The sequence below is a fragment of the Grampus griseus genome (genome assembly GCF_964374135.1).
Source record: "Grampus griseus genome assembly, chromosome: 16".
Lineage (NCBI taxonomy): Eukaryota > Metazoa > Chordata > Mammalia > Artiodactyla > Delphinidae > Grampus > Grampus griseus.
In genome coordinates this window covers 56,214,032-56,238,839 of record NC_139010.1, presented here as the reverse complement: position 1 = coordinate 56,238,839, position 24,808 = coordinate 56,214,032, and the positions used below count along the sequence as shown (strand labels likewise).

Here is a 24,808-nt window from a genome sequence, read left to right as displayed (position 1 = left end):
TATATGAATTATACCCAAATGGTTTTCAGTGTCTTTTGAAATTCTGATTATCTAGGGGACTGTTTTTATTGATAACCTGTGTAGCTTGTTAGGGGAGAAACAATGATTCTGACTCCATAAGGAGCTGCCTGGATCATCCTGTTATCAGGGCATAATTCACTCTCATATTTTTTTAGCAGTAAAATATCTTGGTGAGGAAATGTGAAGGGGTGGCGTTATTAAAGATATGTGTGGACATGTTTTCATTTCTCTTGAGTATATACCTAGGAATGGGATTGCTAAGTCATATGGTAACTCTATGTTTAACTTTTTGAGGAACTGCCAAACAGTTTTCCAAAGTGATCACACCATTTTACATTCCCACCAGCAGTGTAGGAGAGTTTAATTTTCTCAGCATTCTTGGCAACACTTGTTATTGTCAGTCTTTTTGACTATAGCCACACCTCTGGTTATGAAGCAGTATCTCATTTTGGTTTTGATTTACATTTCTCTGATAGCTAATGATACTGAGTATACAAATGCTTACTGGCCACTTGTATGTCTTCTTTGGAGGAATGTTTATTTAAGTCTTTTGCCCATTTTTGATGGGGTTTTTCTCTTTTAATTATTGAGTTGTATTGACATTATTTTGTTATTATATTTTGCTATAATCTCTATTTATGCTTGATTCTTTTTTTTTCTTTCTTTGATTATAATAAATAGTAGGAGCATTGATTTTTTTTCTTGCTTGTATTTTCTCCCTCCTTTGCAATCACCTCTTTTGTCCTCAAGATTTGATGCAGTTTGATGATAAAGGAAACAAGACCAATGTACCAGATAAAGAGCGGCAAATTGAGGCTCTTCAGTTGCTATTCCTCATTCTCCCTCCACCCAATCGTAACTTGCTGAAGTTATTGCTTGATCTCCTGTACCAGACAGCAAAGAAACAAGACAAGAATAAGATGTCTGCCTATAACCTTGCCCTTATGTTTGCGCCCCATGTCTTGTGGCCAAAAAATGTAAGTGTTGAGGGAAAAAGGAAAGACTGCTTGGTTTTCTTGGGCTGGCCCTCGTCCTATGGCTGTACCTTGGTGAGGTTATCAAGGGCCCAAGGTCTAGTCTTCAGCTTTACAAGGCTAGGAACTTCCTTTATTAGTTCATTTAAGAGTTATTAAACCTGAGGGGGCCAATTCCTGTTAATCTTGCTTATAAATTATAAGTCAATCTCTTGACAAACCTGATTAGCAATTTATTAGTGGAAATTCTTAGAGGAAAATATAGCTACTAAATAAACTAGAATACTGATTTTGGCTGGTCAATGTAAATTCCTTCTTAACATGAAAGTCTTCTTGGGAAATCAAATTGATTTCTGAAGATTGAATGGTATAAATTTAGAATAGAGCTGTATGATCTTACAGGATAGTGTCACTGAGCTTTTAGATAAGATGACACAGAGAGCAATCCTGCCTTGTTGTAGCTTTTCTATATCCTATAGATGTACTCTCCTTAAATAAAGCTGAATATGCTTCTTATTACTGAGACCATGCCCTTCTTAGTGACTTACACGAGAAGTGCATTATCTAAAGGCTTTTGAACTAATTCTTGGCCTGGAAGCACGTAGCTTCATATTCCTGTCCATTCATAAAATAGGTTTTACTGTATGATGGAATTAGAGTCAGGATAACTGGGTTGGAAGCTGCAAACCCCTGTTAACTGTGTCCTTTCCTCTTTCTATGCGTAGGCTCCTCCTCTTTAAGCTGGGCATAATAGCACCTTTTCCACTTACTTGACAGGATTGTTGGGAAGATAATAGAAATAGATGGGATATAGTGACTTACAAAAGATTTGGGGGATTATAGGAAATGAGAAAAGGAAGGTAAAGGAGAGAGGTTGTGTAAGATGTTTTGCCTAACAAGCAACTAGTGAAAAAATAATATAAAGCTCTGGGCCAGGAAGAGCTTCTGCCCAGAGAAAGGTTGATGAAGGGGAGGTGTGTGAGAAGAAAAAGACACACCAACATTTGTCCATGTTAAGGAGATAAAGCCTCGTAGTGAAAGAATTTTAGAACGAGCTACTGAGACTGAAAAGGAGTAAGTGATCTGTGACTGTAAAGAGAAGCATTGACTGTAAAGAGAAACCTGTGAAAGAGGTCTTAGTATAAGCAAACATTAAGTAACAAAGATACATGTTGAGGATGCGGGCTTTGGTATAGTAGATATGCTGAAGTGCTTAAAAAAAAGGCAGAGGAAACAAGAGAAGGTAATCAGTGACCATGTGACTGTGTTTTTAAGAAACAGATGTCACCTCTGGTATCAATTAGTAGTGACAGTTCTCTTTCGTCTTTGGAGAAACTGTAGTTTCTCTAGAGAGCAATGTCCTTGGTGATTGTTACAGATTCTATTCTTCTTTCCCCTTTTCCCAGGGTAGATCTTCTTTAGTAACTCTGCATGTATGTCTGATTATCAGGCAGAATTAGGAAATGAAGATTGGTTCTCAAGGATTTCCTGATCACTTCAGGGACACGTGGTTCTTCCTAGATTATATCATCTCTAGTGGAAACCTGCTGAACCAAAAAACCTTTCCAGAATTAAATGTTGTATTAGAGTCAGCTTTCTTGGAGATAGAAACTATCGTATGTTTGAAAGAATTAGCTTACTGATAAGTAAATGGGAGTATCTGCCTTCTACCTCCCAGCTTTTCATCTCCCTTTTTTGGTTTCTTTTGCTCTGAATAGGTCACTGCAAATGACCTTCAAGAGAATATCACAAAGTTAAACAATGGGATGACTTTTATGATTAAACACTCTCAGAAACTTTTTAAGGTAGGTAATGAATGGGATTTGGACAAGGAGGATGGAACACGGTGGGATCCTGAGAGGGCTATTAAGATGACTAGATAAGAAAGGCCCTGACTGGAACTGGAAACCAGATCGGACAGTGGTAAAACTCAGAGGGAACAACTAAGGTGGGGAAGAATATGGAGGTACCTAGAAGCTGAGTAGGGCTCTTCCCCCTGGGCAATTGGCTCCATGCCCGAGTCATCCTTCCTTTTTCATGAAAGACAGCAGATGTTGGAAGCAGAGTACTTTTATCCTGTCTGCTTCCAGCCAGTAGAATTTTGACAGCCTCCTTTCATCTTGTATTTATTGTCCTTTTTAATGCAAACATGTCTGTCAACATGATTTTCTCAATAATTTAGTGGGTCTCTGTGGATTTTAGTGGGATTCACTCAGAAGATAAATTTAAAGATAAACCCATCTCTTTCTTGGACTCTTGCTGAGAAGGCTGAGGGACAATACCTTTAAGCTTCCTGGAGGCCCTCTGGTTGGATTGAGAGTATCTGGTAGGCATACCTTTTACTCTTTGAAAGGGCCCTTTGTGTAACTGAATATTCTGACCTTTTAATGTTTCTAAGATTTTTAGCAAAAAGTTGCATAGTCACATCCTTGGCCTTTTCTTTAGAGTATACTTTCCTGATGGTGAATTTCTTAATTTTAGCATCTTTTGCCATCTGGAAAGGCTGAGAATTTTTTTTTTTTTTTTTTTTTTTTTTGCGGTATGTGGGCCTTTCACTGTTGTGGCCTCTCCCGTTGCAGAGCACAGGCTCCGGACGCGTAGGCTCAGCAGCCATGGCTCACGGGCCTAGCCGCTCCGCGGCATGTGGGATCTTCCCGTACCGGGGCACGAACCCATGTCCCCTGCATCGGCAGGCAGACTCTCAACCACTGCGCCACCAGGGAAGCCCAAGGCTGAGAATTTTTAAGACCACTCAGTTCTGGTTCTTTTTTTGTCTTTCTTCAATTAAAAAAAAGAAAAATGTGGTAAAATACATATGACAACATTTACTATATGTGTACAGGCCAGTGGCATTAATTACATTCATATTATTATGTAAACCATCACCACCATCCATCGCCAGAACTCTTTTCATCTTGCAAAACTGAAACGCTATACCCATTAAACATAACTCCCCATTCATCCCTCCCCCTTGGCCCTGGCAACCACCATTCTACTTTCTGTCTGTACGATTTTGACCACTTTAAGTATGTCATAAAAGTGGAATCAATCAATTTTAGTGATTGGCTTATTTCCTTTAGCATAATGTCTTCAAGGTTCATCTATGTTGTAGCATTTGTCAGGATTTCCTTCCTTTTTAAGGCTGACATTTCATTCACTGTATATACCACATTTTGCTTATCCATTCATCTGTTGAGGACACTTGGGTTCCCTCCACATTTAGTGCTTGTGAATAATGCTTCTCTGAACATGGACATACAATATGTCTTCTAGACTCTGTTTTTAATTCTTTTGGGTATATAGTTGGCTCTCTGTATCTGTGGGTTCCCCATCCACAGATTCAACCAATGGCAGATTAAAAATATTTGGAAAAAAAATTCTAGAAAGTTCCAAAAAGCAAAACTTGAATTTGCTGCACACCAGCAACTATTTATATATCACTTACATTGTATTTACAACTATTTACATAGCATTTGCATTGTATTAGGTATTATAAGTAATCGACATATGATTTAAAGTATACAGGAAGATGTGTATAGGTTATATGCAGATACTGTGCCATTTTATATAAGGGACTTGAGTATCTGTGGATTTTGGTATCCATGGGGAAATCCTGGAACCAGTAACCTTGGATCCTCAGGTATGACTCTATACCCAGAAGTGGAATTACTGGATCATATGGTAATTCTAACAGAACTGCCATACTGTTTTCCATAGTTGCTATAATGCTTACATTTTACCGTCTCACCAACAAGGCACAAGGGTTCCCATTACTTTGCATCCTCACCAACACTTGTTACTTTGTTTTGGGAATTTTTTTGATTATAGCTGTGTTAATGGTTGTGAGGTGGTAACTCATTGTAGTTTCAGTTTGCATTTTCCTAATGATTAGTGATGTGATGTTGAACATCTTTTCATGTGCTTGTTGCTTATCTGCGTATCTTCTTTGGAGAAATGTCTATTCAAGTCCTTTGCCCATTTTTTTTTGGCTGCACCATGCGGCTTGTGGGATCTTAGTTCCCTGACCAGGGATTGAACCCAGGCCACAGCAGTGAAAGCACCAAGTCCTAACCACTGGACCAGCAGGGAATTCCCACCCATGTTTGAATTGGGTTGTTTGCTTTTTTGTTATTGAGTTGCAGGTGTTCTTTATATATTCTAGATATTAAACCCTTATCAGATTTATGATGTGCAAGTATTTCCTCCCATTCTGTGGATTGCCTTTTACTCTGTTGATAGTGTCTTGCTGCACAAAATTTAAAAATTTTTATGAAGTCCCATTTGTCTATTTTTTTCTTTTGTTGCCTGTGCTTTTGGTGTCATATGCAAGAAATCATTGCCAAATCCAATGCTGTGAAGGCTTTGCCCTTTACTTTCTTTTAAGAGTTTTATTGTTTTACATCTTACATTTATCTATTCTGGGTAATTTTTGTATATGGTATTAGGTAGTGGTCCAACTTCATCCTTTTGCATGTGGATATCCAGTTTTACCAACATCATTTGTTGAAAAAACTGTCCTTTCCCCATTGAATAGTCTTGCCACTCTTGTTGAAAATTCGTATATTTGAGGGTTTATCTCTGGACTCTATTCTATTCAGTTGGTCTATATGTTTATCTTTATGCCAGTACCATACTGTTTTGATTACTGTAGCTTTGTAGTAAGTTTTGAAATAAGGAAATGTGAGTCTTCTAGCATTGTTCTTTTTCAAGATTGTTTTAGCTATTGGGGGTCCCTTGAGATTTCATATGAATTTTAGGATGGATTTTTCTATTTCCTTTTTTTTTAATATATAAATTTATTTATATATTTATTTATTTTTGGCTGCGTTGGGTCTTTGTTGCTGTGCGTGGGCTTTCTCTAGTTGCAGCAAGCGGGGGCTACTCTTGGTTGCAGTGCGTGGGCTTCTCATTGCGGTGGCTTCTCTTGTTGCGGAGCACAGGCTCTAGGTGCTCGGGCTTCAGTAGTTGTGACATGTGGGCTCCATAGTTGTGGCTTGCGGGCTCTAGAGCACAGGCTCAGTAGTTTTGGTGCATGGTCTTAGTTGCTCCACAGTATGTGGGATCTTCCGGGACCAGGGCTCAAACCTGTGTCCCCTGCATTGGCAGGCGGATTCTTAACTATTGCGCCACCAGGGATGTCCTGATTTTTCTATTTCTACAAAAACTGTCGTTGGGATTTTGATAGGGATTGCAGTAGATTATTTTGGGTAGTACTGACATTTTAACAGTGTTAAGTCTTCCAATCCATGAACAGGGGATGTCTTTCCATTTATTTATGTTGACTTTAATTTTTTTCGTTAATGTTTTGTAGTTTTCATTGTACAAATCTTTCATCTCCTTGGTTAAGTTAATTCCTAAGTATTTTATTCTTTTTGATGCTATTGTAAATGTAATTGTTTTCTTAATTTCCTTTTTGGATTGTTCATTGTTAGTGTATAGAAATACAACTGATTTTTGTGTGTTGACTTTGTATCCTGCTACTTTGCTGAATTTGTTTATCAGTTCTAACAATTTTTCTTTGAAATCTTTAGAGTTTTCTATATATAAGATCATATCATCTATGAACAGAGATAATGTTACTCCTTTCCAATTTGGCTCTTTTTTATTTCTTTTTCTTACCTAGTTGCTCTGGCTACTTTTGGTTCCTTTTTGTTTAACATAGTTTTTCCTTCAATTTGTCTCTCTTCTTACTTTATAGTAGCTTGATTCTGCAAGGCCAACAGGAGAGTCTCTCTAGTATGTTCTAACAAGATTCAGATGAAGATATATTTTATATATATCTTATATATAATACATATTTTATATATATAATGTATTATAAATGTATATATCATAATTTAATCACAGTTATGCCATCCCATCACTTTAGCATATTATATAACCTGATCATCACAGGAGCAACATTCAGTCACCAATATTCTTTTGGTTAGAAACAAGTCACAAGTCCATTCACACTCAGGAAGAGGGAATTATGCAGAATGTGAACATGGAGGCCACCGTAGGATTTACCCACTACAGGATGGCAAGTGATCCAAAGTCCAGAGTTTAGAAATGACAGATCAGAATCTTTGATTTAGTAGGCTGTAAAACAAAGGGTCAGGGCTTAGGTGCCGAAGTCAAAGATTATGGTCAATTAGAAGTCAAGATCTAGGTAAGTGAATTAGAGCAGTAGACATAGGACAACAGGAGAAAGAATGGTTTTTAATGATGAACAAAGATCTTTCAAGCCAGTTCTTTATATACTTCTCATTTAGGGGAAGAGCTAGTTCCAAAGCATGGATTTATAGGAATAAGTTGAGAGGAGTTGTGTGTACGGAGAGTGCAATTAACTGACAGTAGTTGTGAATCAAGATGGGGAATTTCTAGGTGCAGTTCCTAATAGAACTCTCCTTCTGTTGCGTTCTCTTGTTACCACTGATATGAGATTAACTTTTCATAGCCCACCACCACAAGTTGAAAGAGAGGTGGGTTCTCAGAGATCTCATTGAATCTCATGGTTTCTAACTTTTCCACCTTCTGATCTCTTTACCTGTAGAGCCCATTCTCTCTTGCTCATTGTCCAGTACAATTCAAATATGCAATGAAGTTGTACTTCACTGTGAAGGATTTTTTTAAAGTGACTTAAAACAACACAAATTTGTTATCTTACAGTTTTGTAGGTCAGAAGTCTGACATGAGTCTCACTGGGCTAAAATTAAGGTGTTGGCAGGGATGCAATCCTTTCTGGATGTTCTAGGGGAAAATCCGTTTACTTGCCTTTTCCAACTTCTAGAGGTTGATCTAGAAGTTGGATCATAGTCCTTGGATCATAGTCCCCTTGGATCCTAGTCCCCTACCTCCATCTTCAAGGCTAGCAATGTTGTGTCTTTCTGATCCTTCTTCCATAGTGATGTTTCCTTCTAACCACAGCTGGGAAAGGTTCTCTGCTTGTAAGGACCCATGTGATTATAGTGGACCTGCCTGGATAGCCTAGGATACTCTCGCCATTGCAAGGTCTTTAACTTAATCACACCAGCAAAGTCCCTTTTACTATGTCAGATAACATATCACTGTGGAGGATCTTGAGAATACAGATTGTACAAACCTTAGAGATAAAACATGAGTACAGTCTCCTAGATGTAATTTGGCTTGGTACAAGTTCTAATTATTAGATTCTTTCAGACATTCTCTATTTTTACTCTTCCTTTCTCTTCCATAGATCCCTCTTTTAGCTCCTCAATCCTTGGGGTTTTGATTCTTATTTGCTATTTACCTTTGTTTCCAGGCTAGTGTGAGCACTCTTTGAGCCTCTGTTTATCTCTAAAGGAGACAAAGAATGTCTTTTTTTTTTTTTTTTGAGACTTATTTTAGTCTCAGGACTTTTCTCTTTGGATTTGAGTCAGAACCATTGTCCTTGTGGGCATCTGCTTCACCACTTTGGCTGAGTAGGTTCTTCCCTGAGCTGTTCCTGGATGAAAAATGGTTGATTGTTCTGTGTGCTCTATACTTATTCTGAGGTCCTACTTTACCCCAGATTTGTTCTTCTTGTGCTTTGTTGTCTTCCTTTTTATTTTAATAAATTAAAAAAAAATTATTCACTTATTAGGCTGCGCCGGGTCTTAGTTACGGCACTCAGGATCTTCGTTGCCGCGTGTGGGATCTTTTAGTTGCGGCATGCGGGCTTCTTAGTTGTGGTGTGTGGGCTTCTTAGTTGTAGCATGTGGACTCTTAGTTGCGGCATGCATGCAGGATCTAGTTCCCTGACCAGGGATCCAACCTGGGCCCCCTGCATTGGGAGCGTGGAGTCTTACCCACTGGACCACCAGGGAAGTCCCTTTGTTGTCTTTTTCTTGTTCTCAGGTTTCCTTGGGTGGACGGTTTACCTCCTAATCCTCAGATTCTATGTTGCCTCATTCTGTGTTCTTTGAATTTTTTTTCTCTAAAATTATTCCTAACTATTTATAGTTCTATCCTCTACTGTTATCAGTCCATCTGACCTAGTCTGGTTTTCTCTCTTTTCAATAGGAGTCACCACATCTTTTCCTAGGGAATTATGACGTATATATAGTTGAGGCCAATTCCCATTTTATCTGGGAAGTCCTATGAACTGTAAAATACCTTGGACCCTCAGATTTTCGTTTAAACCTGTCTGCTTCTGGCTCCCTTTCTGAGTATCCCTTCAGCTTATAGTATCTTTTTGGGGCAGAGGTTTTTTTTTTTTTTTTTTTTAAAAGAAGTTATAGAATAGGTGATGTGGGCTGTCATATTCTTGTTTGGAGGAAATTTCCTTTGGCTCTGCTTTATAATTTACCAAGGTAAAAATTAAACTATAGATAGCATAATGTCTTTGTCATGAGACTCTTTTTTGAAAACTTCTTTGTGAAGTTTTTCAAATATAGAGAAAAGTTGAAAGAGTGAAACAGATAACTCTCAGATTCAACAAATGTCACCATTTGCCATATTTGCTTTATCTCTCTCTCTCTCTCTCTCTATATATATATATATATATTTTTTTAAATTAATTAATTAATTGATTGATTGATTTTTGGCTGCGTTGGGTCTTTGTTGCTACGTGCAGGCTTTCTTTAGCTGCGGCGAGCGGGGACTGCTTCTCATTGCTGTGCGTGGGCTCCTCATTGCAGTGGCTTCTCTTGTTGCGGAACATGGGCTCCAGGCATGCGGGCTCAGTAGTTGCTGCTCACAGGCTCTAGAGTGTAGGCTCAGTAGTTGTGGCGCACAGGCTTAGTTGCTCCGTGGCATGTGGGATCCTCCCGGGCCAGGGCTCAAACACGTGCCCCTGTGTCAGCAGGCGGATTCTTAACCACTGCACCACCAGGGAAGTCCTCTATATATTCATGCTTTTTTTTTTTTTTTTTTTGCCTGAACCACTGATATCATGATATTTTGTCCTTTAATACTTAAGCATGCATCTCCTAAGAATACGAATATTCTCCTAATAGTCACAGTATTGTTATCACATCTAAGAAGATTTACAAGAATTTCATATCAGCTAATATTCAGTTCATATTTAAATTCCCCAGTTGTCCTAAGAATGTATTTCATAGCTGCTTTTTTAAAAAACGTAAACTTAGACTTCCCTGGTGGCGCAGTGGTTAAGAATCCACCCGCCAATGCAGGGGACACGGGTTTGAGCCCTGGTCCAGTAAGATCCCACACGCTGCAGAGTAACTAAGCCCGTGCGCCACAACTACTGAGTCTGCACTCTAGAGCCTGCGAGCCATAACTACTGAGCCTGTGTGCCACAATTACTGAAGCCCGCGCGCCTAGAGCCCGTGCTCCGCAACAAGAGAAGCCATAGCATTGAGAAGCCCGCTCACTGCAACAAAAAGTAGCCGCCACTCGCCGCAACTAGAGAAAGCCCACACGCCGCAACTAGAGAAAGCCTGTGCACAGCAACAAAGACCCAATGCAGCCAAAATAAATAAATAAATTTATTTAAAAATATATAAAAAACATAAACTTGACATATATACACTACCAAATGTAAAATAGATAGCTAGTGGGAAGCAGCCGCATAGCCCAGGGAGATCAGCTCGGTGCCTTGTGACTACCTAGAGGGGTGGGATAGGGAGGGTGGGAGGGAGATGCAAGAGGGAGGAGATATGGGGATATATGGGTACATATAGCTGATTTACTTTGTTGTACAACAGAAACTAACACACCATTGTGAAGCAATTATGTTCCAATAAAGATGTAAAAAACCAAAACAAAACATAAACTGATCAAGGCTTATGTGTTGCTTTCGATTGTTATATCACTTTTAATCTGGAATAATTACTACCCTTTATCTTCATGTCATTGATTTGTTGAAGCATTCAGGCCTATTGTAGAATATTCCACATTTTAAATTTGTCTTACTGTTTTTTCAAGGTTATTTAACCTGTTCCTTCATCCCTTTCTATGTAGTTCCTATAAACCACAAGTTAGGTTTAGAGGCTTGATTAGATTCAGGTTAAGCATTTTTGGCAAAGATTCATAGGTGATGTTTGTATACATCATATTGCATCACATTAGGAGGCACAGAATGTAGATTGTCTTACTCTCAGTAATGCTAATTTTGCTACTTGTCACATCTCTCAATTATAAAGGTACATTTTCCCCTTTGCAAGTAGTAAGTAACCTGCAGGGCAATTAACTAATATAATGGTTTAGCATCCACTGATAATCCTGCTGGACAGTATAACTATATTGTGTATCACAAAACAGTGATTTTCTAATTATATTATTAATCTTTATTAGCTGACTTTCTTCTTTGGAGAAGAGCTTTCCTTCTCTCTCTTGGTCTCTTTTATTATGAGTCTCTGTAGACCCATGGATTTTTAGTTATTCAAAGTGTTAGTCAATTTCAGTTGTTAATTTTGATTTTCAAATTGTACCAAATTTGGCCTGTGATAGCCCTTGTAAGCTGCTTCCTGCTGTGTCTTTTTGACAGGACTCCATTAGTCTTTGAGTGTTTCCATCCTGGCATAAATGTCCCCACCTTACTTTATACTTGCTCTGCCCTGGGCCTGGAATCAATTATTTTCTTCAGGTAGCCCTAATTTCTTCCACTGACACTGGGTATACGTACTGATTGTTTCTTGGGTGTCATTGCTTCTAGGCTCTTTGAGGGCAAGGAATAGAATTAAAATTTTTTTAAAAAGAAATCATTAGTTCATATTAGTATTTCCAATTCAGATTTTTTTTTAAATTTTTTAAATAATATTGTTATTCATTTATTTTAAGCTCAAAATAATTACATACCATTTGTGAAGAGAAAGTACATGTGCTTAGGCTAGTAGCAATGACTATGTTTCTCTCATCTATATTTGACACTAGGCTGAGTGGAAAGAGATAAGGGATAGCTTAAGAGACTTGACAGCAGGACTCTGATTTTCAAGACATTAACAGGATTTGTTGACATAGTTTTGAAGGTTTTTTAAAAAAATATATTGGTCAGATCTATTCAGAAGTTCCAGGCTGTCAATTAGGTATGTACTGGCTATTCCACTGAATTTTAGGTATTTACATGGATTTTGTTGATGGAGACAGTAGTTTTAGATACATCTTCAATCTTTATCAGGGTTTCTTTTTTTCCCTCTATTTGAGACATCCTAAAAAATAATTTCATATCTTCCTCAAAGTAAAATAGAGGATTAAAATAATTGTTCAGAGGATTTTTTTTTACATGTTTATTGGAGTATAATTTAACACTACAGAGCTTTTTCTTGACTTCTTTTACTTTATATTTGTATAAATGTAAATTTTTACATTGTAAATTCCAGATTTTAATAGCATTTATATATGTTAGTTGCTTTATCCTACAATATAATAAATTAATTTCAAAATAATAGAACTATTACTACTAACAATAAACTTCTGTAAATCTGTTGATGGAAGTTTAGGATTTCCTTACAGTTCCTTTTCCCTTGAATATATCTCACTAAGGTTGTATAGTCAGAATACAGTTTTCAAAAGTTAGGTGAAATAATTCCTTTCTCTGTGCTTATGTTATCATTTAAAAAAACATATTTATTTACTTATTTGGCTGTGCCAGATCTTAGTTATGACATGCGGGATCTTTAGTTGCAGCATGCGAGATCTTTAATTGCGGCATGCGAACTCTTAGTTTCGGCATGTGGGATCTAGTTTGCTGACCAGGGATTGAACCTGGCCCCCTGCATTGGGAGCATGGCGTCTTAGCCACTGGACCACCAGGGAAGTCCCTTTTTTTTTTTTTCAATTTGATACACAGATATATTTTGTTGTTGTTGTTGTACAGGTTTAGTGTTTGCCTCTTTTCCTTTTGGATTTAATTTTATTTTTTGAACCTCTGGTATATTTATATGGTTAAAAAGTCAAAACTACACAAAAAAGGTATATTTAGAGAAATTTCAGTCCTTTCCCTAACCATTTTCATTGTTTTATGGTTTATTCTCTTAGTGTTTTCTTTGTGTTTCTTTTTGTAAAAACAAATTATTGTGTATATGTGTGTATATTTTTATTTCCTCTTCTTCCTTACACAAGTGCTTTATACACTGCTCTGTAACTTTTCTCACTCAACAGCAGATCCTGGAAATCACTCATATCAGTTCGTAAAGTGTTTCTTCCCTCCCTCCCTTCTCTCATTTTTAATAACTGCATAGTACTGTGTTGTATGGATGTATAAAAGTTTATTTAACCATCCTCCTATTAATAGACATTTCGGTTGTGTCTAATATTTTGATTAATCTTATGCAAGTATGTTTTGTATTTCTGGAGTAATATCTTCAGGATAGATTTTCAGAAGTGAAATTTCTGGTTTAAAGGGTAAATGAAAATGTAATTTTTTTAGATGCTGCCAAATTCTCTTTCATAGTGGTTGCATTATTTACACTTCTACTAGGACTGTGTCAGGATGCTTATCACAGGATTCCGGGTAATATACCAATAAGCTAAATTCCTCCTTGTCTGTTGTTACTCCATAGTAATTCTAAATGGTATTTTCTATACAGTGATTCTAAAATGTGATTTAGGGACCACTTGAAATTTGTGAGGATTTGGGGGTAGTTTCTGTCAAATATAAACATTACTACAAATGTCTGTTGTGGCTTATTTGAAAAAATCATATATATACACACACATATGCCATATATGATTTTTAAAACTACAGTAGTGTCTTGTCACAGTTTTCCTGTTGGATTTGTTGAGCTATCTTTTTGGTGGCAAGAAAAAGGAAACTATGAAATAGGGTATTTTGAGGATCTTTTGTTTTTCCAGAGTAATCTGCCAGTCAGATCATTTTAAGAACCCCTGTCCTTATGACCTGAAAGAATTTTAGATTCTGCTAACCATTTGTTCTTGTTTTTCTTTTATATCCTGCCCAGGCTCCTGCTTATATTCGGGAATGTGCCAGATTGAACTATTTGGGTTCTAGAACGCAAGCATCAAAGGTAAGAATAGGAAATTACTCTTAGCCCAAACAAGGAGAGAGCTAGTTAATATTAGTGGAGTTTTTTTTTTTTTTTTTTGCGGTACACGGGCCTCTCACTGTTGTGGCCTCTCCTGTTGTGGAGCACAGGCTCCGGACGTGCAGGCTCAGAGGCCATGGCTCATGGGCCTAGCTGCTCCGCGGCATGTGGGATCTTCCCAGATTGGGGCACTAACCCATGTCCCCTGCATCGGCAGGCGGACTGTCAACCACTGCGCCACCAGGGAAGCCCAAATTAGTGGAGTTTTAAAACAAAGTATGAAATCAAAGTAAAGACATAAGAAAATAAAATGTGTTATAGTTGAAAAAAAGTCTGTAAATAGCAAATGTATTAAATATTTTTAGTTATGAAATTACAGTTTTATGTAATACATTCTTTCAAGTTTGGTGGTAAGGTAACACTCTGAAATGTCTAGAAGACTTGAGACCTTATGAGCTTTAGAAAGCAAATGTGTGATGCTTATTAACAAGATTACATGATTATTGAGTTTTAAAAGTGAGAAGTTTAAAAAAACATCACAAGCACTTTTTGATGATTGTTTTTTTAGTCTGTCTTGATTAGAAACTTAAGCTGTCATCTTATGCTTTTTTTTCTGCTCCTGTTGGTTTCTACCTCTCATTCAGCAAATATTTGGTGTGACCAGGAAAACAGGATTTTATTTCAGCTAGTTTAACTGGAGTATGGTTTTTCTTAGAGAGTTGTTTTTGTTCCTCTACCACTGCTGTGTAGTTATCACATATTGTCATTTGAGCACCAGCCAAGAACCAGTGTACTTGGTCTCTAAGATGGGTCTGTCACGTTAGTATCTAGATGATTTTTTAGATGATTTTAAACTTATAGCTTAACTTCAATTTCTTCTTCAATGAAATGGGAGTAATATACTTTCACTGCTTAACTCATAGGATACCAATGAAAGTTATGTGAGATTAAAGGATGCTCTGAAAACTGGCCTATTATATAAATATAATTTTTGGTAGCAATATTCTAAATGAATTTAGGTTTTCTGGGCAGGTCATGGAAGTGGGCTGTTGATATAGTCTATAATTGTAGGTTTCTCTTTATCTGATGATAGTGTTTAGATTTTTCTCGTTCCTCCATGTAAGAGTATACCATGTTTCCCACATCTCCCCTTTTTTTGTTCCAGTGTGGTGGGAATCTGGAAACAAACCTGGCAGGATATATTAATTCACTTTTCTTTTAAATTTTCCATAGGATGATCTTGATCTGATAGCTTCGTGTCATACCAGCTCCTTCCAAGTGACAAGATCTCAGAAATGGAACCAGCGAGATTCCTGCCTTCATCAGGAGGAGACCCAGCAGCGTACGGGAGAGGCACTAAGAGAATTGTTCCAACATGTTCACAATATGCCAGAGTCGGCAAAGAAGAAACAGCTTATCAGACAGGTGCCGAAGGCAGGGAGACAGTGACAGGGCTTTAGGAATGTGATTTTTGCTTGTAGAATCACTAGGGAATATTATTAAGAATTTCATTTAATTTTTGTCTCTTACTGGTCCAAGCTTTGGTTTAGCCAAGAAAGCGAACTTGTCTATGGAACCTCAGTGGTGATCTCTGTACTATTGCCCCACTAGAGAAAGGGGTGGAGGCTCTTGGATTTCTAGAGTAAGCAGAAGGATCCAATGTGGTTAGTTTCTCTAATTTGGTCATGTATGACATTTATACCCTTCATATTTTCTTGGCAAAGAACTTAATCTTGCTGAATTTCAATTTTCTTGTTTGTAAAATGGTAATTGGAATGCCCATGTTTCATGGTTGTAAAGATTAGAAAGAATCTATGTAAAGTGGCTGCCATAGCAGAGAAAAAGTGGTAGTTCTTACTAGTGACATTGTTTGCAGTTAGAAAACACTAAATCAAGGGCCTAGTGTGATACTAGAAATAGGAATTCTAGTGGCTGAGTTTGTTTTTTTTGGAGCTATGGGAGCAAAATTAGGTCTCTCATTTGCTATCTTGAGACTCAAAGTATAGCTTGCGTAAATATTGATGACTTGGTTAGTTTCTTTCTCAGGAAAATTATTTTGTCTCAGCCCCTCTTGAATTTTAGCTAAACAGGCAAAGTCAGCCTCTTTACTTCTTATTCGACTGGAAACTTCTTGAGGGATGTCTGTGTTTTTATTTATTTTTTTATATCTAACCTCAAGCATGGGGCCAGACAGAAACAAGTGCTTAGAAATGTTGAACTGAGCTGTTCTTAACAATTGACAAAGTCCTTTAAGAGAAATTTTCTGTCACTCTCTTTGTTTTGTTTTTTTAATATTTATTTATTTAGGCTGCACTGGGTCTTAGTTGCAGCATGTGGGCTTCTTAGTTGCGGCATGCATATGGGATCTAGTTCCCCGACCAGGGATTGAACCTGGGCCCCCTGCATTGGGAGCACGGAGTCTTACCCACTGGACCACCAGGGAATTCCCTTTGTCACTCTCTTTAAAGTTATTTTGAGATCTAGCAAACTGTGCTATGACTGGAATTTTAGAGGGTGTTGGCCAAGTAGTATTACAGATTTAAAGCAGTGTAGTGATTTAATTCTTGGTAGAAACTAAGCCAGTAATTCAGGTAGGACAGGTGTAAATGACTTCCCTCATCAAGAACACTGAGGGTTAAAGATTATACAAAGGAAAAAACATTAGTTTTGCTCTTTTTAGAAAAATAGGAAATTATAGAGAAGGATTAAAAGAAAATAAATCACTCATCCTACCAGTGTTTACATATTGGGTATTTCTTTCAGTGTTTTTCCTGTGGATATATTGGGTTGGACAAAAAAGTTAGTTGGCCAACGCAATATTTTGGAATATGGAAAAATTTGTTTTTCCATACGGAAAAACCTGAACGAACTTTTTGGCCAAGGCACTATTTTGACGTAGTTATGATCATACCATATACTTTCTTTTATTTCTCCCTTTTTCATTAAACATTACAGCCTAAGCATTTTCTCATGCATGCTTACAAACTCCTCACATACATTTAAAATATTGCCATTTATTTTCGAAGAAACTATACTTTTACTGTTCTTGATGATTATACATAATTTATTCTCCATGATTATAAAAATAATGAGTACTCACTACAGAAACATTGAAACCTCCAGAAGAGTGTCAAGAAGAAATTAAAAATCACCTGTTATCATCCAGGATAACCACTGATAACATCTTGGAGTATTTCCTTCTTGTATTTCTTTCCATGAATATGTATTTCATATTTTTTTTGTTTATTGAGATCATAATACATATGCAGTTTTTAAAATATCCTACCCTTTTTTTTTTTGCGGTACGCGGGCCTCTCACTGCTGTGGCCTCTCCCGTTGCAGAGCACAGGCTCCGGACGCGCAGGCTCAGCGGCCATGGCTCACGGGCGCAGCCGCTCCGTGGCATGTGGGATCTTCCCGGACTGGGGCACAAACCCGTGTCTCCTGCATCGGCAGGCGGACTCTCAACCACTAGCGCCACCAGGGAAGCCCTATCCTGCCCTTTTCATATAACATTATATCAGAGCATTTTCCATGTCCTTAAAAGACTGTAAACATTTTTAATGGTTGCATATATTTTATTATATATAACCTGATATATATATACAGTTTGTCCTCTACTGGACATATTAGGGGAAATTAGGTCATTTTGGGGACTTCCCTGGTCGCACAGTGGTTAAGAATCCGCCTACCAATGCAGGGGACACGGGTTCAATCCCTGGTCTGGGAAGATTCCACATGCCGTGGAGCAACTAAGCCCGTGCACCACAACTACTGAAGTCCGCACACCTAGAGCCCGTGCTCTGCAACAAGAGAAGCCACTGCAATGAGAAGGCCGTGCGCTGCAGCGAAGACCCAACACAGCCAAAAATAAATAAATTAAAAAAAAAAAAGAAATTAGGTCATTTTTTAGTTTATACATATTTGTTCATAAGTATTCTCATTGCAGATTATTTTCTAGAAGTGGCATGACCAAAGGGTATGCGTTTTCTGGAGCTGTTACAGCTACTAGGTTTCTTTTAATATATAGGTCCATCCTTCTTTCCCCTCCTATTTTTCTCCTCCCTAAAAATTGCTGAAGTTTGTTTGAATAAACTTTTCAATTTGAAATAATTTAGGTTGGGAGAAAAATTGCAAAGAAAGTACAGAATTCCCACATATCCTTCACCTAGTTCCTCCTAATGCTAACGTTGTCAAAACTAATAAATTAACATTAGTACATTACTAGTAACATTACAGACTTTGTTTAGATTTTACCAGTTTTAACACTAATATCCTTTTTCTGTTCTAGGATCCAATACAGATAGCACATTGCATTTAAACACACATAAACCATCCTCTCTCTCTCTTTGCACTTTGTTTGTGAAAGAAACCAGATTCTTTGTCTCCCACAGTCTGGATTTTGCTGATTGCATCCCTGTGGTATTACTTAAGATGTTTCTTAGTCCTCTGTATTTGCTATAAACTGGTAGTTAGATCTAATTCTAGAAGCTTGATCTGATTCCAATTTGATTGTTTTGGGGTGTGTATTATTTTATTTAATTTAATTTACCTTCAGACTAATTTAATACATTTTGACTTCTTCTTGGTGGCATAATTTTTGCCTTTGTGATTTGCTTGCCAACGTACTAATCCATGTATGTACAGATTCACTTATTCCTGGGCTTTTCTGGGTATTTCCACTTAGCTATTGATTGTCACAGAATGCTATCTCTTGATGGGAGACTACTAACAAAATGTTCTTTATATTTTCTTCTAGTTTAATAAGCATTCTGAGACCCAAACACCAGGACGAGAACCTTCTACCCTCCGGGTGCAGAAGAGGGCCCGTTCACGATCCTTCAGTGGCCTTATTAAGGTAGGTACACTGTGCTGTCATTTTCAGCATTGATCGTGAGAAAATTTAACAGTCTGACTCTTCTTATGCATAAACAGTTTTATTCTGTTCTTTGGGATTCTATGAAGGCTTCACTTGTAAGGGGAAAAGAATAGAATTTGGAAAAGCTTTTATTTTTCAAAGCATGTTTCTGTGTTTCAAATCAGAGAAGGGGCTCTATGATTGGAGAAGTAAGGGATAAAGGAAATAAAGGTCCTTTTGTCTCTTCTGGGGCTGAGGACAGAGTCCTCATCCCTGAGTAGAGAATCTCTTTTGGTTCATGACCTGCTTTGTGCTACATACTTCATTGTGCAATTTGCTAAAGTTATGGAAAAGTGAGAAAGTTGACAGAGACTGGAAATGGGTTTTCTAATAGGCTAATGAGTTTTAGGTAACTCAGATTTTTGTGAGCTTAATATTTTGATCAGTTGTTTTGTTCTCTTCCTTTGTCTCAAATTCTTTAAAAATCTTGTTTTTAAAACAAATGCAATATGTACTTCTGTGGTGTTGCTACCATCGCTGTCTGTAGGTTCAATTTATTTGAGTCTTCATTGATGATCTGAACTTGTAGTTAAGGAATATTGCCAGCAGGTGGCAGTAGATAGCTGATTATGGGGTTCAAATTTCCAGGCATAAACAAAGGCAAGGTTCTAACTAGTTAACTTGGAGAGAGATTAGCACTGTTCTGTGTTCTACAGGTTTTCTTTTTAAAATTGTTTAACATTATTAAAATTTATAAATCCAGCAACATTAAGGAGATCTTTGCTTAAAAGTTGTGCTCTTAAAAAAAATACCTTGTAGTATATATATATGTGTATATATATATATATATATGTATATATATGTGTGTGTGTGTATTTTTTAAACTGTAGTTGTTAGCAGTTGCAACTTCATCTTACTCTAATTTTGGTTGTAGTTATTATCATTAATAGCAGTTTAGAATTCACTCAATCCTATCCACTGGGGCCAGTAGCCTTGGGACATTAGGTTTGCTTGACATCAAACAGAGTGAAAAGGCAACTCACAGAATGAGAGGAAATATTTACAGAATATATATCTTATGAGCGGTTAATATCCAGAATATAAAAAGAACTCTTACAACAACAGCAAAGAAAATCAATCCATATTAAAAAATGCGCAGGGCCTTTTTCAGCCATCTTGGACCCTGTGGAGGCCTGCTGGGAACAGGACTTCTAAAATGACAAATATGTCTGGAAGGCTGTGGTCCAAGGCCATTTTTGCTGGCTATAGCGGGATCTATGGAACCAGAGGGAGCACACAGCTCTTCTGAAAATGGAAGGTGTATATGCTCGAGATGAAACTGAATTCTATCTAGTCAAGAGATGTGCTTACGTGTACAAAGCAAAGAACAACACAGTAACTCCTGGTGGAAAACCTAACAAAACCAGAGTAATCTGGGAAAAGATAACTCGTGCTCATGGAAACAGTGGCATGGTTTGTGCCAAATTCCAAAGCAACCTTCCTGCTAAGGCCATTGGACACAGAATCCATGTGATGCTGTACCCTTCAAGGATTTAAACTTACTGAAAAGTAAATAAATAAAAGTGTGGATTAAAAAAAAAAATGTGCAGGGACTGCCCTGGTGGTCCAGTGGTTAAGACTCCACGCTTCCACTACAGGGGACATGGGTTTGATCTCTGGTCAGGGAACTGAGATCCCACATGCTGCACAGCATGGCCCAAAAGAAAAAAAAAAAAGGGCAAAGGATTTAAATAGGCATTTTTCTGAAGAAGATTAAAAAAACGCTCAATATCCCTTATCATTAAGGAACTGCAAATGAAAACCACAATGAGATAACAATTCACACTCACTAGGATGGCTATTATCAACAAAACAGAAAATAGCAAGGTAAGGATGTGGAGAAATTGGAACCCTTGTGTACTGTTGGTGGGAATGTTAAATGGTGCAACCACTATGGAAAACAGTATAGCAGTTCCTCAAAAACTAAAAATAGAACTACCATATAATCAAGCAATTCCAAGTAAGGATATGAACAGATATTTGTATACATGTTTGTAGTGGCATTATTTACAATCAAAAGGCAAAAGCCACTCAAGTGTTCGTTGATGGATGAATGGATAAACAAAATGTGGTATATATGAACAATGGAACAGTACTCAGCCTTAAAAAAGAAGAAAGTTCCGACACATGCTACAACATAGATTAAGCTTGAGAACATCATGCTAAGTGAAATAAGCCAGTCACAAAAGAACAAATATTGTATTATTCCACTTATATGAGGTACCTACAGTAGTCAAATCCATAGAAACAGAAAGTAGAATGGTGGTTGTCAGGGACTAAGGGTCTGGGGGGAATTGGGATTATTGTTTAATGGGTACAGAGTTTCTGTTTGGGAAGATGAAAAATTTCTGGGATGTGGTGATGGTTGCACAACAATATGACTGTACTTTACACTACTGAACTGTACACCTGAAAATGGTTAAAATGATAAATTTTATGTTATGTATATTTTACCATAATTAAAAAAAATTCCCTTTGCTAGAACCCCAAAAGTGTATTCACCTGCTTAGACGTGGCAAGTAAAATGAGCATCCTTGGTTCATTTTACTTGGAAGTCTGTCATTCCCTCTGACTTCCTGTCATAGAGATGATTGGTAACAAGAAAAGTTACAGTCCAGTAAGTGTTTCTCTGTGTGTTAGTCAAACATGTTTCTTTAACTGAAGTTAGATGGGTATGGTTTTCTCTTCATAGTGAGCTCTTCTCCTGCAGTTGGTTCTAGAAGTGTTGCTAATTATTGCTTGAAATGTAAAAATATAGTATCCTTCTTGGCAGCTGCCCTCTTCAGAGCATTTAGAACTTTAGAGTTATAAAAGAGTTTATAATTGTATCAGGAGAAAACATTTTAGAAAAATAATTTTAAACACAATGTTAGCAAGTTTTATAGGACAGAAGGGTAAACTGTTTTCATTATAAATGAAGAGACTTTCAAGCTAATAATAGATGCAGGTTTCTGCTCGATAGCAAAGGAGTAATGAAATTTCTGTTAAAAAATTCACTGGAAGCTGAATTTTAGCTTTTATAGCTAGTCCTGTGGCTCCTGGTATCCCCAGTTCAGCTTACTCTGAGGTGATATCTGACTTGTGAAAGGAAGATGTACTGGCCTTATTTTTCTAGCACTTCTGTGTTTTAGCTGTTTGATTTCTATCCTGCTTTGATACTTTGTTTTTGGCTAGACTTTTTTTCCTCCAAAATTCGTCTCATGTAAATAATTTATTACAGAATATTCCTACTAATATTTATATTTTAAAGTTTAATGTTCTAGTTTTGATATGTTCCTTTTTTTGGAATTCAAATTTATTCTCTAAGGGGAAAAAAGAAAGATTTCTTCAAAGATGGTAGAATTGTCACTGTCAACTGATACAGTAGGTTACATTAGCTTTTAAGCTGTTCAGAGATGAAAGGGCTTTTAGTCTTGCTCTGAATATCAGTATAGTCATGTGACCCTTTTAAGAAGGCCCGTACCCTTTTATGGCTGTACTAGAAACTCTTAGAGAATTTCTCCAAATTTTCCAGTCCTGTGTGAGGAGGACATGACAGGGAAGCAGAATCTTTGAGTGGACCCAGTGTAAGTGTCTTTTAGTGGGGAGGGGGAGGAGGGGACTCTTAAAAGGTGCCAGAGACAATATGTCTTTAGGGAAAAAATTATACTGGTAGGTAACTGGTGTTTCTTTTATGGCCTCAGGAGCACTGTAATTGGACTGTATTAGTTGGTTTAAATCAACTAGAAAGTTGCTTTTAACATTTCAGCCCTTTAATTTGTTTAAAGAGGAATAGTGATCACCTAAAGAAAGGCAGTGATCTCAGGTTTTTTAGTAACATGCTTTGACCTCTCTTGTATAAGATGCCTGGGGGAATTTATCAAAGAGCTGAGATTTTTTTTAACCTAAGAAACTATAGTTTTGAAGACCAGTGTAATTATAATATAGATATTGTAGATGTTTATAAATCAAATATTTTCTCTTCCTAAATCAGCGGAAGGTCCTGGGAAATCAGATGATGTCAGAAAAGAAAAACAAGTACCCTACTCCAGAATCTGTAGCCATTGATGAATTGAAGAGAGCCAGCAAAGAAAATATAAATTTAGTAAGATACTATTCTTTGTACTTTCTCTTTGTATGTGTTCATTTATAGAAAGGAAGAAAATTAATATACTGTCGTCTGTTTTACTGTGTTTCTTTGGGCCATATTCAACTACGCCTTTTCCCCAGTCTTTTCATTTATGCTGACTTCTTTCTGTAGGTTTTCATTGATTCATTCAACAAACATTTTGAGTTCAAGGAAGATATAGCCAGTCATAAGCAGAAATGACAAATGCAGTGAAATAGCTCCACACACAAAGTGCTGGAGGGAGCAGTTCTTACTGGGAGACTCCACAGGGTGGGTAACATTTGAGCCAGGCCTGCTCGGCACTGCAGTACATGTGGAGTGGTCCTTCAGGTTATCCCAAGAATGGTTACTTCATTAAGCCAGAAATAAAACAGTTAAGATTAATGAGATCTAAATACGTTGGTAAAACTCTTCATATTGAAATTGAAAAAGTAAATAATTCCTCTGTTAGTAAAGTCTGTCTATAGAAATGACATTAGGACATTTAAGCCACTATAAAATTTTCTTGTCACAGTTATTTTCTGGCTCTCCAGCTGTCATGATGACACCAACAAGACTGAAATGGTCTGAGGGGAAGAAAGAGGGGAAAAAAGGTACTAATTGTACTTATTCTGTGTGTCTTATTAATGTAGTTCCTTTCTGTCTCTAGTCAGTAGCATATTTTGAATTCCCAGTGTGGTATGGTTGTAGTCAGAAGAGATGTAAAAATTATAAGGCTGGGTCCTGCCCTTGAGTTCATTTAGCAGATGGTTATTGAGCAACTACTCAGCACTGTCCCAGGTGCTGAGGGGCAGAGCTGTGAACACAGACCCACACGGTCCCTGCATTCTTGGACAGATGGGACACGTGACAAATATCTTAAGAATACTTGTTAAGCAAATTAAAAGCAAGTGTAAACTAACTTGTGAAACCAAGTACAGGAGTGCTGAGAAGATGTTCAGTAAACATGGAATAGTTATGTTCCTTTTCTGCACAAACTTTAGCTTTGTTTATTCAATAAAGCTTTCCAGATAAACAGCTCATGCTGAAGGACCCTGGAAATCATATCATACAATATGTTTTTGAGGATATTTAGGGTAAAAAGGATTATTTAGTGCTGGGACTGCTGATTGTCGGAGGCTCAGTTGGTGAAGTGCAGTGGCTGCTGTGCTTTCCTCTGAGGAAGCCATGTGGCTAACTGGAAAGGCCAGGGGATTTGTAGTTAGACCTAATTTGAGGCATCAGTCCTCTGGCCTGGGAAAACCACTCATTCTCAGCCTACTTCTTCCTCTGCAAATGGGGATAATAGTTATATCTACTTCCCAGATTTCTTATGAGGCTCAATTGAAATTATGTTTTGGAAGCACATTGTGATTGTTAAAGCATTAACAAGTAGTAGTAATTGTTACTGAAGAAAACTGGGTGAGGCTTGGTCTTGTTTTATAAGGCTTGTGTTGCAGATGAAGCGATCTCTGGTCTGATATGCTCATTTTACCAGAGATATGAGCATAATTACTATTTGAGACATCAGCAATAGAAAGAGAACACAAGCCCAATCCTTATAGATAAATCTTTATTCTTTTATAGGAAGTTAGATTTCAGTGTGGTCTTCTTACTTATCCTTGAATGAATTATCTGAACTCTCTTTTCTTTCCTTGTTGCCTCTGGCTTCTAGGCTGGGCTGTCTGATTGAGGTAAGTTTGGCGTTTGGATTCTGTGTCTAAATATTTCTACCTGTATCTTCATAAGTCAAAACCAAGCATAAGTAATTTTTATTTTTGGCTGCGTTGGGTGTTCGTTGCAGTGCGCAGGCTTCTCATTGCAGTGGCTTCTCTTGTTGCGGAGCACGGGCTTTAGGCACATGGGCTCAGTAGTTGTG

General features: G+C 37.4%; 1 protein-coding gene and 1 pseudogene across 5 annotated transcripts in view; both read left to right on the top strand.

Annotated features, from left to right (window-relative positions):
* ARHGAP19 (Rho GTPase activating protein 19) overlaps positions 1-24,808 on the top strand; it is a 61,442-nt gene that overhangs the window by 25,924 nt on the left and 10,710 nt on the right. For 3 of the 4 annotated variants that reach the window (XR_014297916.1, XR_014297917.1, XM_082674264.1), the window contains exons 5-12: positions 772-998; positions 2,714-2,800; positions 13,841-13,906; positions 15,158-15,349; positions 18,684-18,782; positions 22,816-22,926; positions 23,465-23,543; positions 24,605-24,623. Coding sequence is in view for 1 of the 4 variants with exons in the window: in XM_082674264.1 (XP_082530390.1) it covers positions 772-998; positions 2,714-2,800; positions 13,841-13,906; positions 15,158-15,349; positions 18,684-18,782; positions 22,816-22,926; positions 23,465-23,543; positions 24,605-24,618 (875 nt within the window). In the remaining 3 variants the exon portion in view is untranslated. The remainder of the gene's footprint in view (positions 1-771; positions 999-2,713; positions 2,801-13,840; positions 13,907-15,157; positions 15,350-18,683; positions 18,783-22,815; positions 22,927-23,464; positions 23,544-24,604; positions 24,624-24,808) is intronic. The other variant, XR_014297915.1, reaches the window with a different exon arrangement.
* On the top strand, positions 19,980-20,385 carry LOC309834904 (large ribosomal subunit protein eL33-like; annotated as a pseudogene). Its single transcript has one exon. The product of its transcript is annotated as a large ribosomal subunit protein eL33-like (transcript).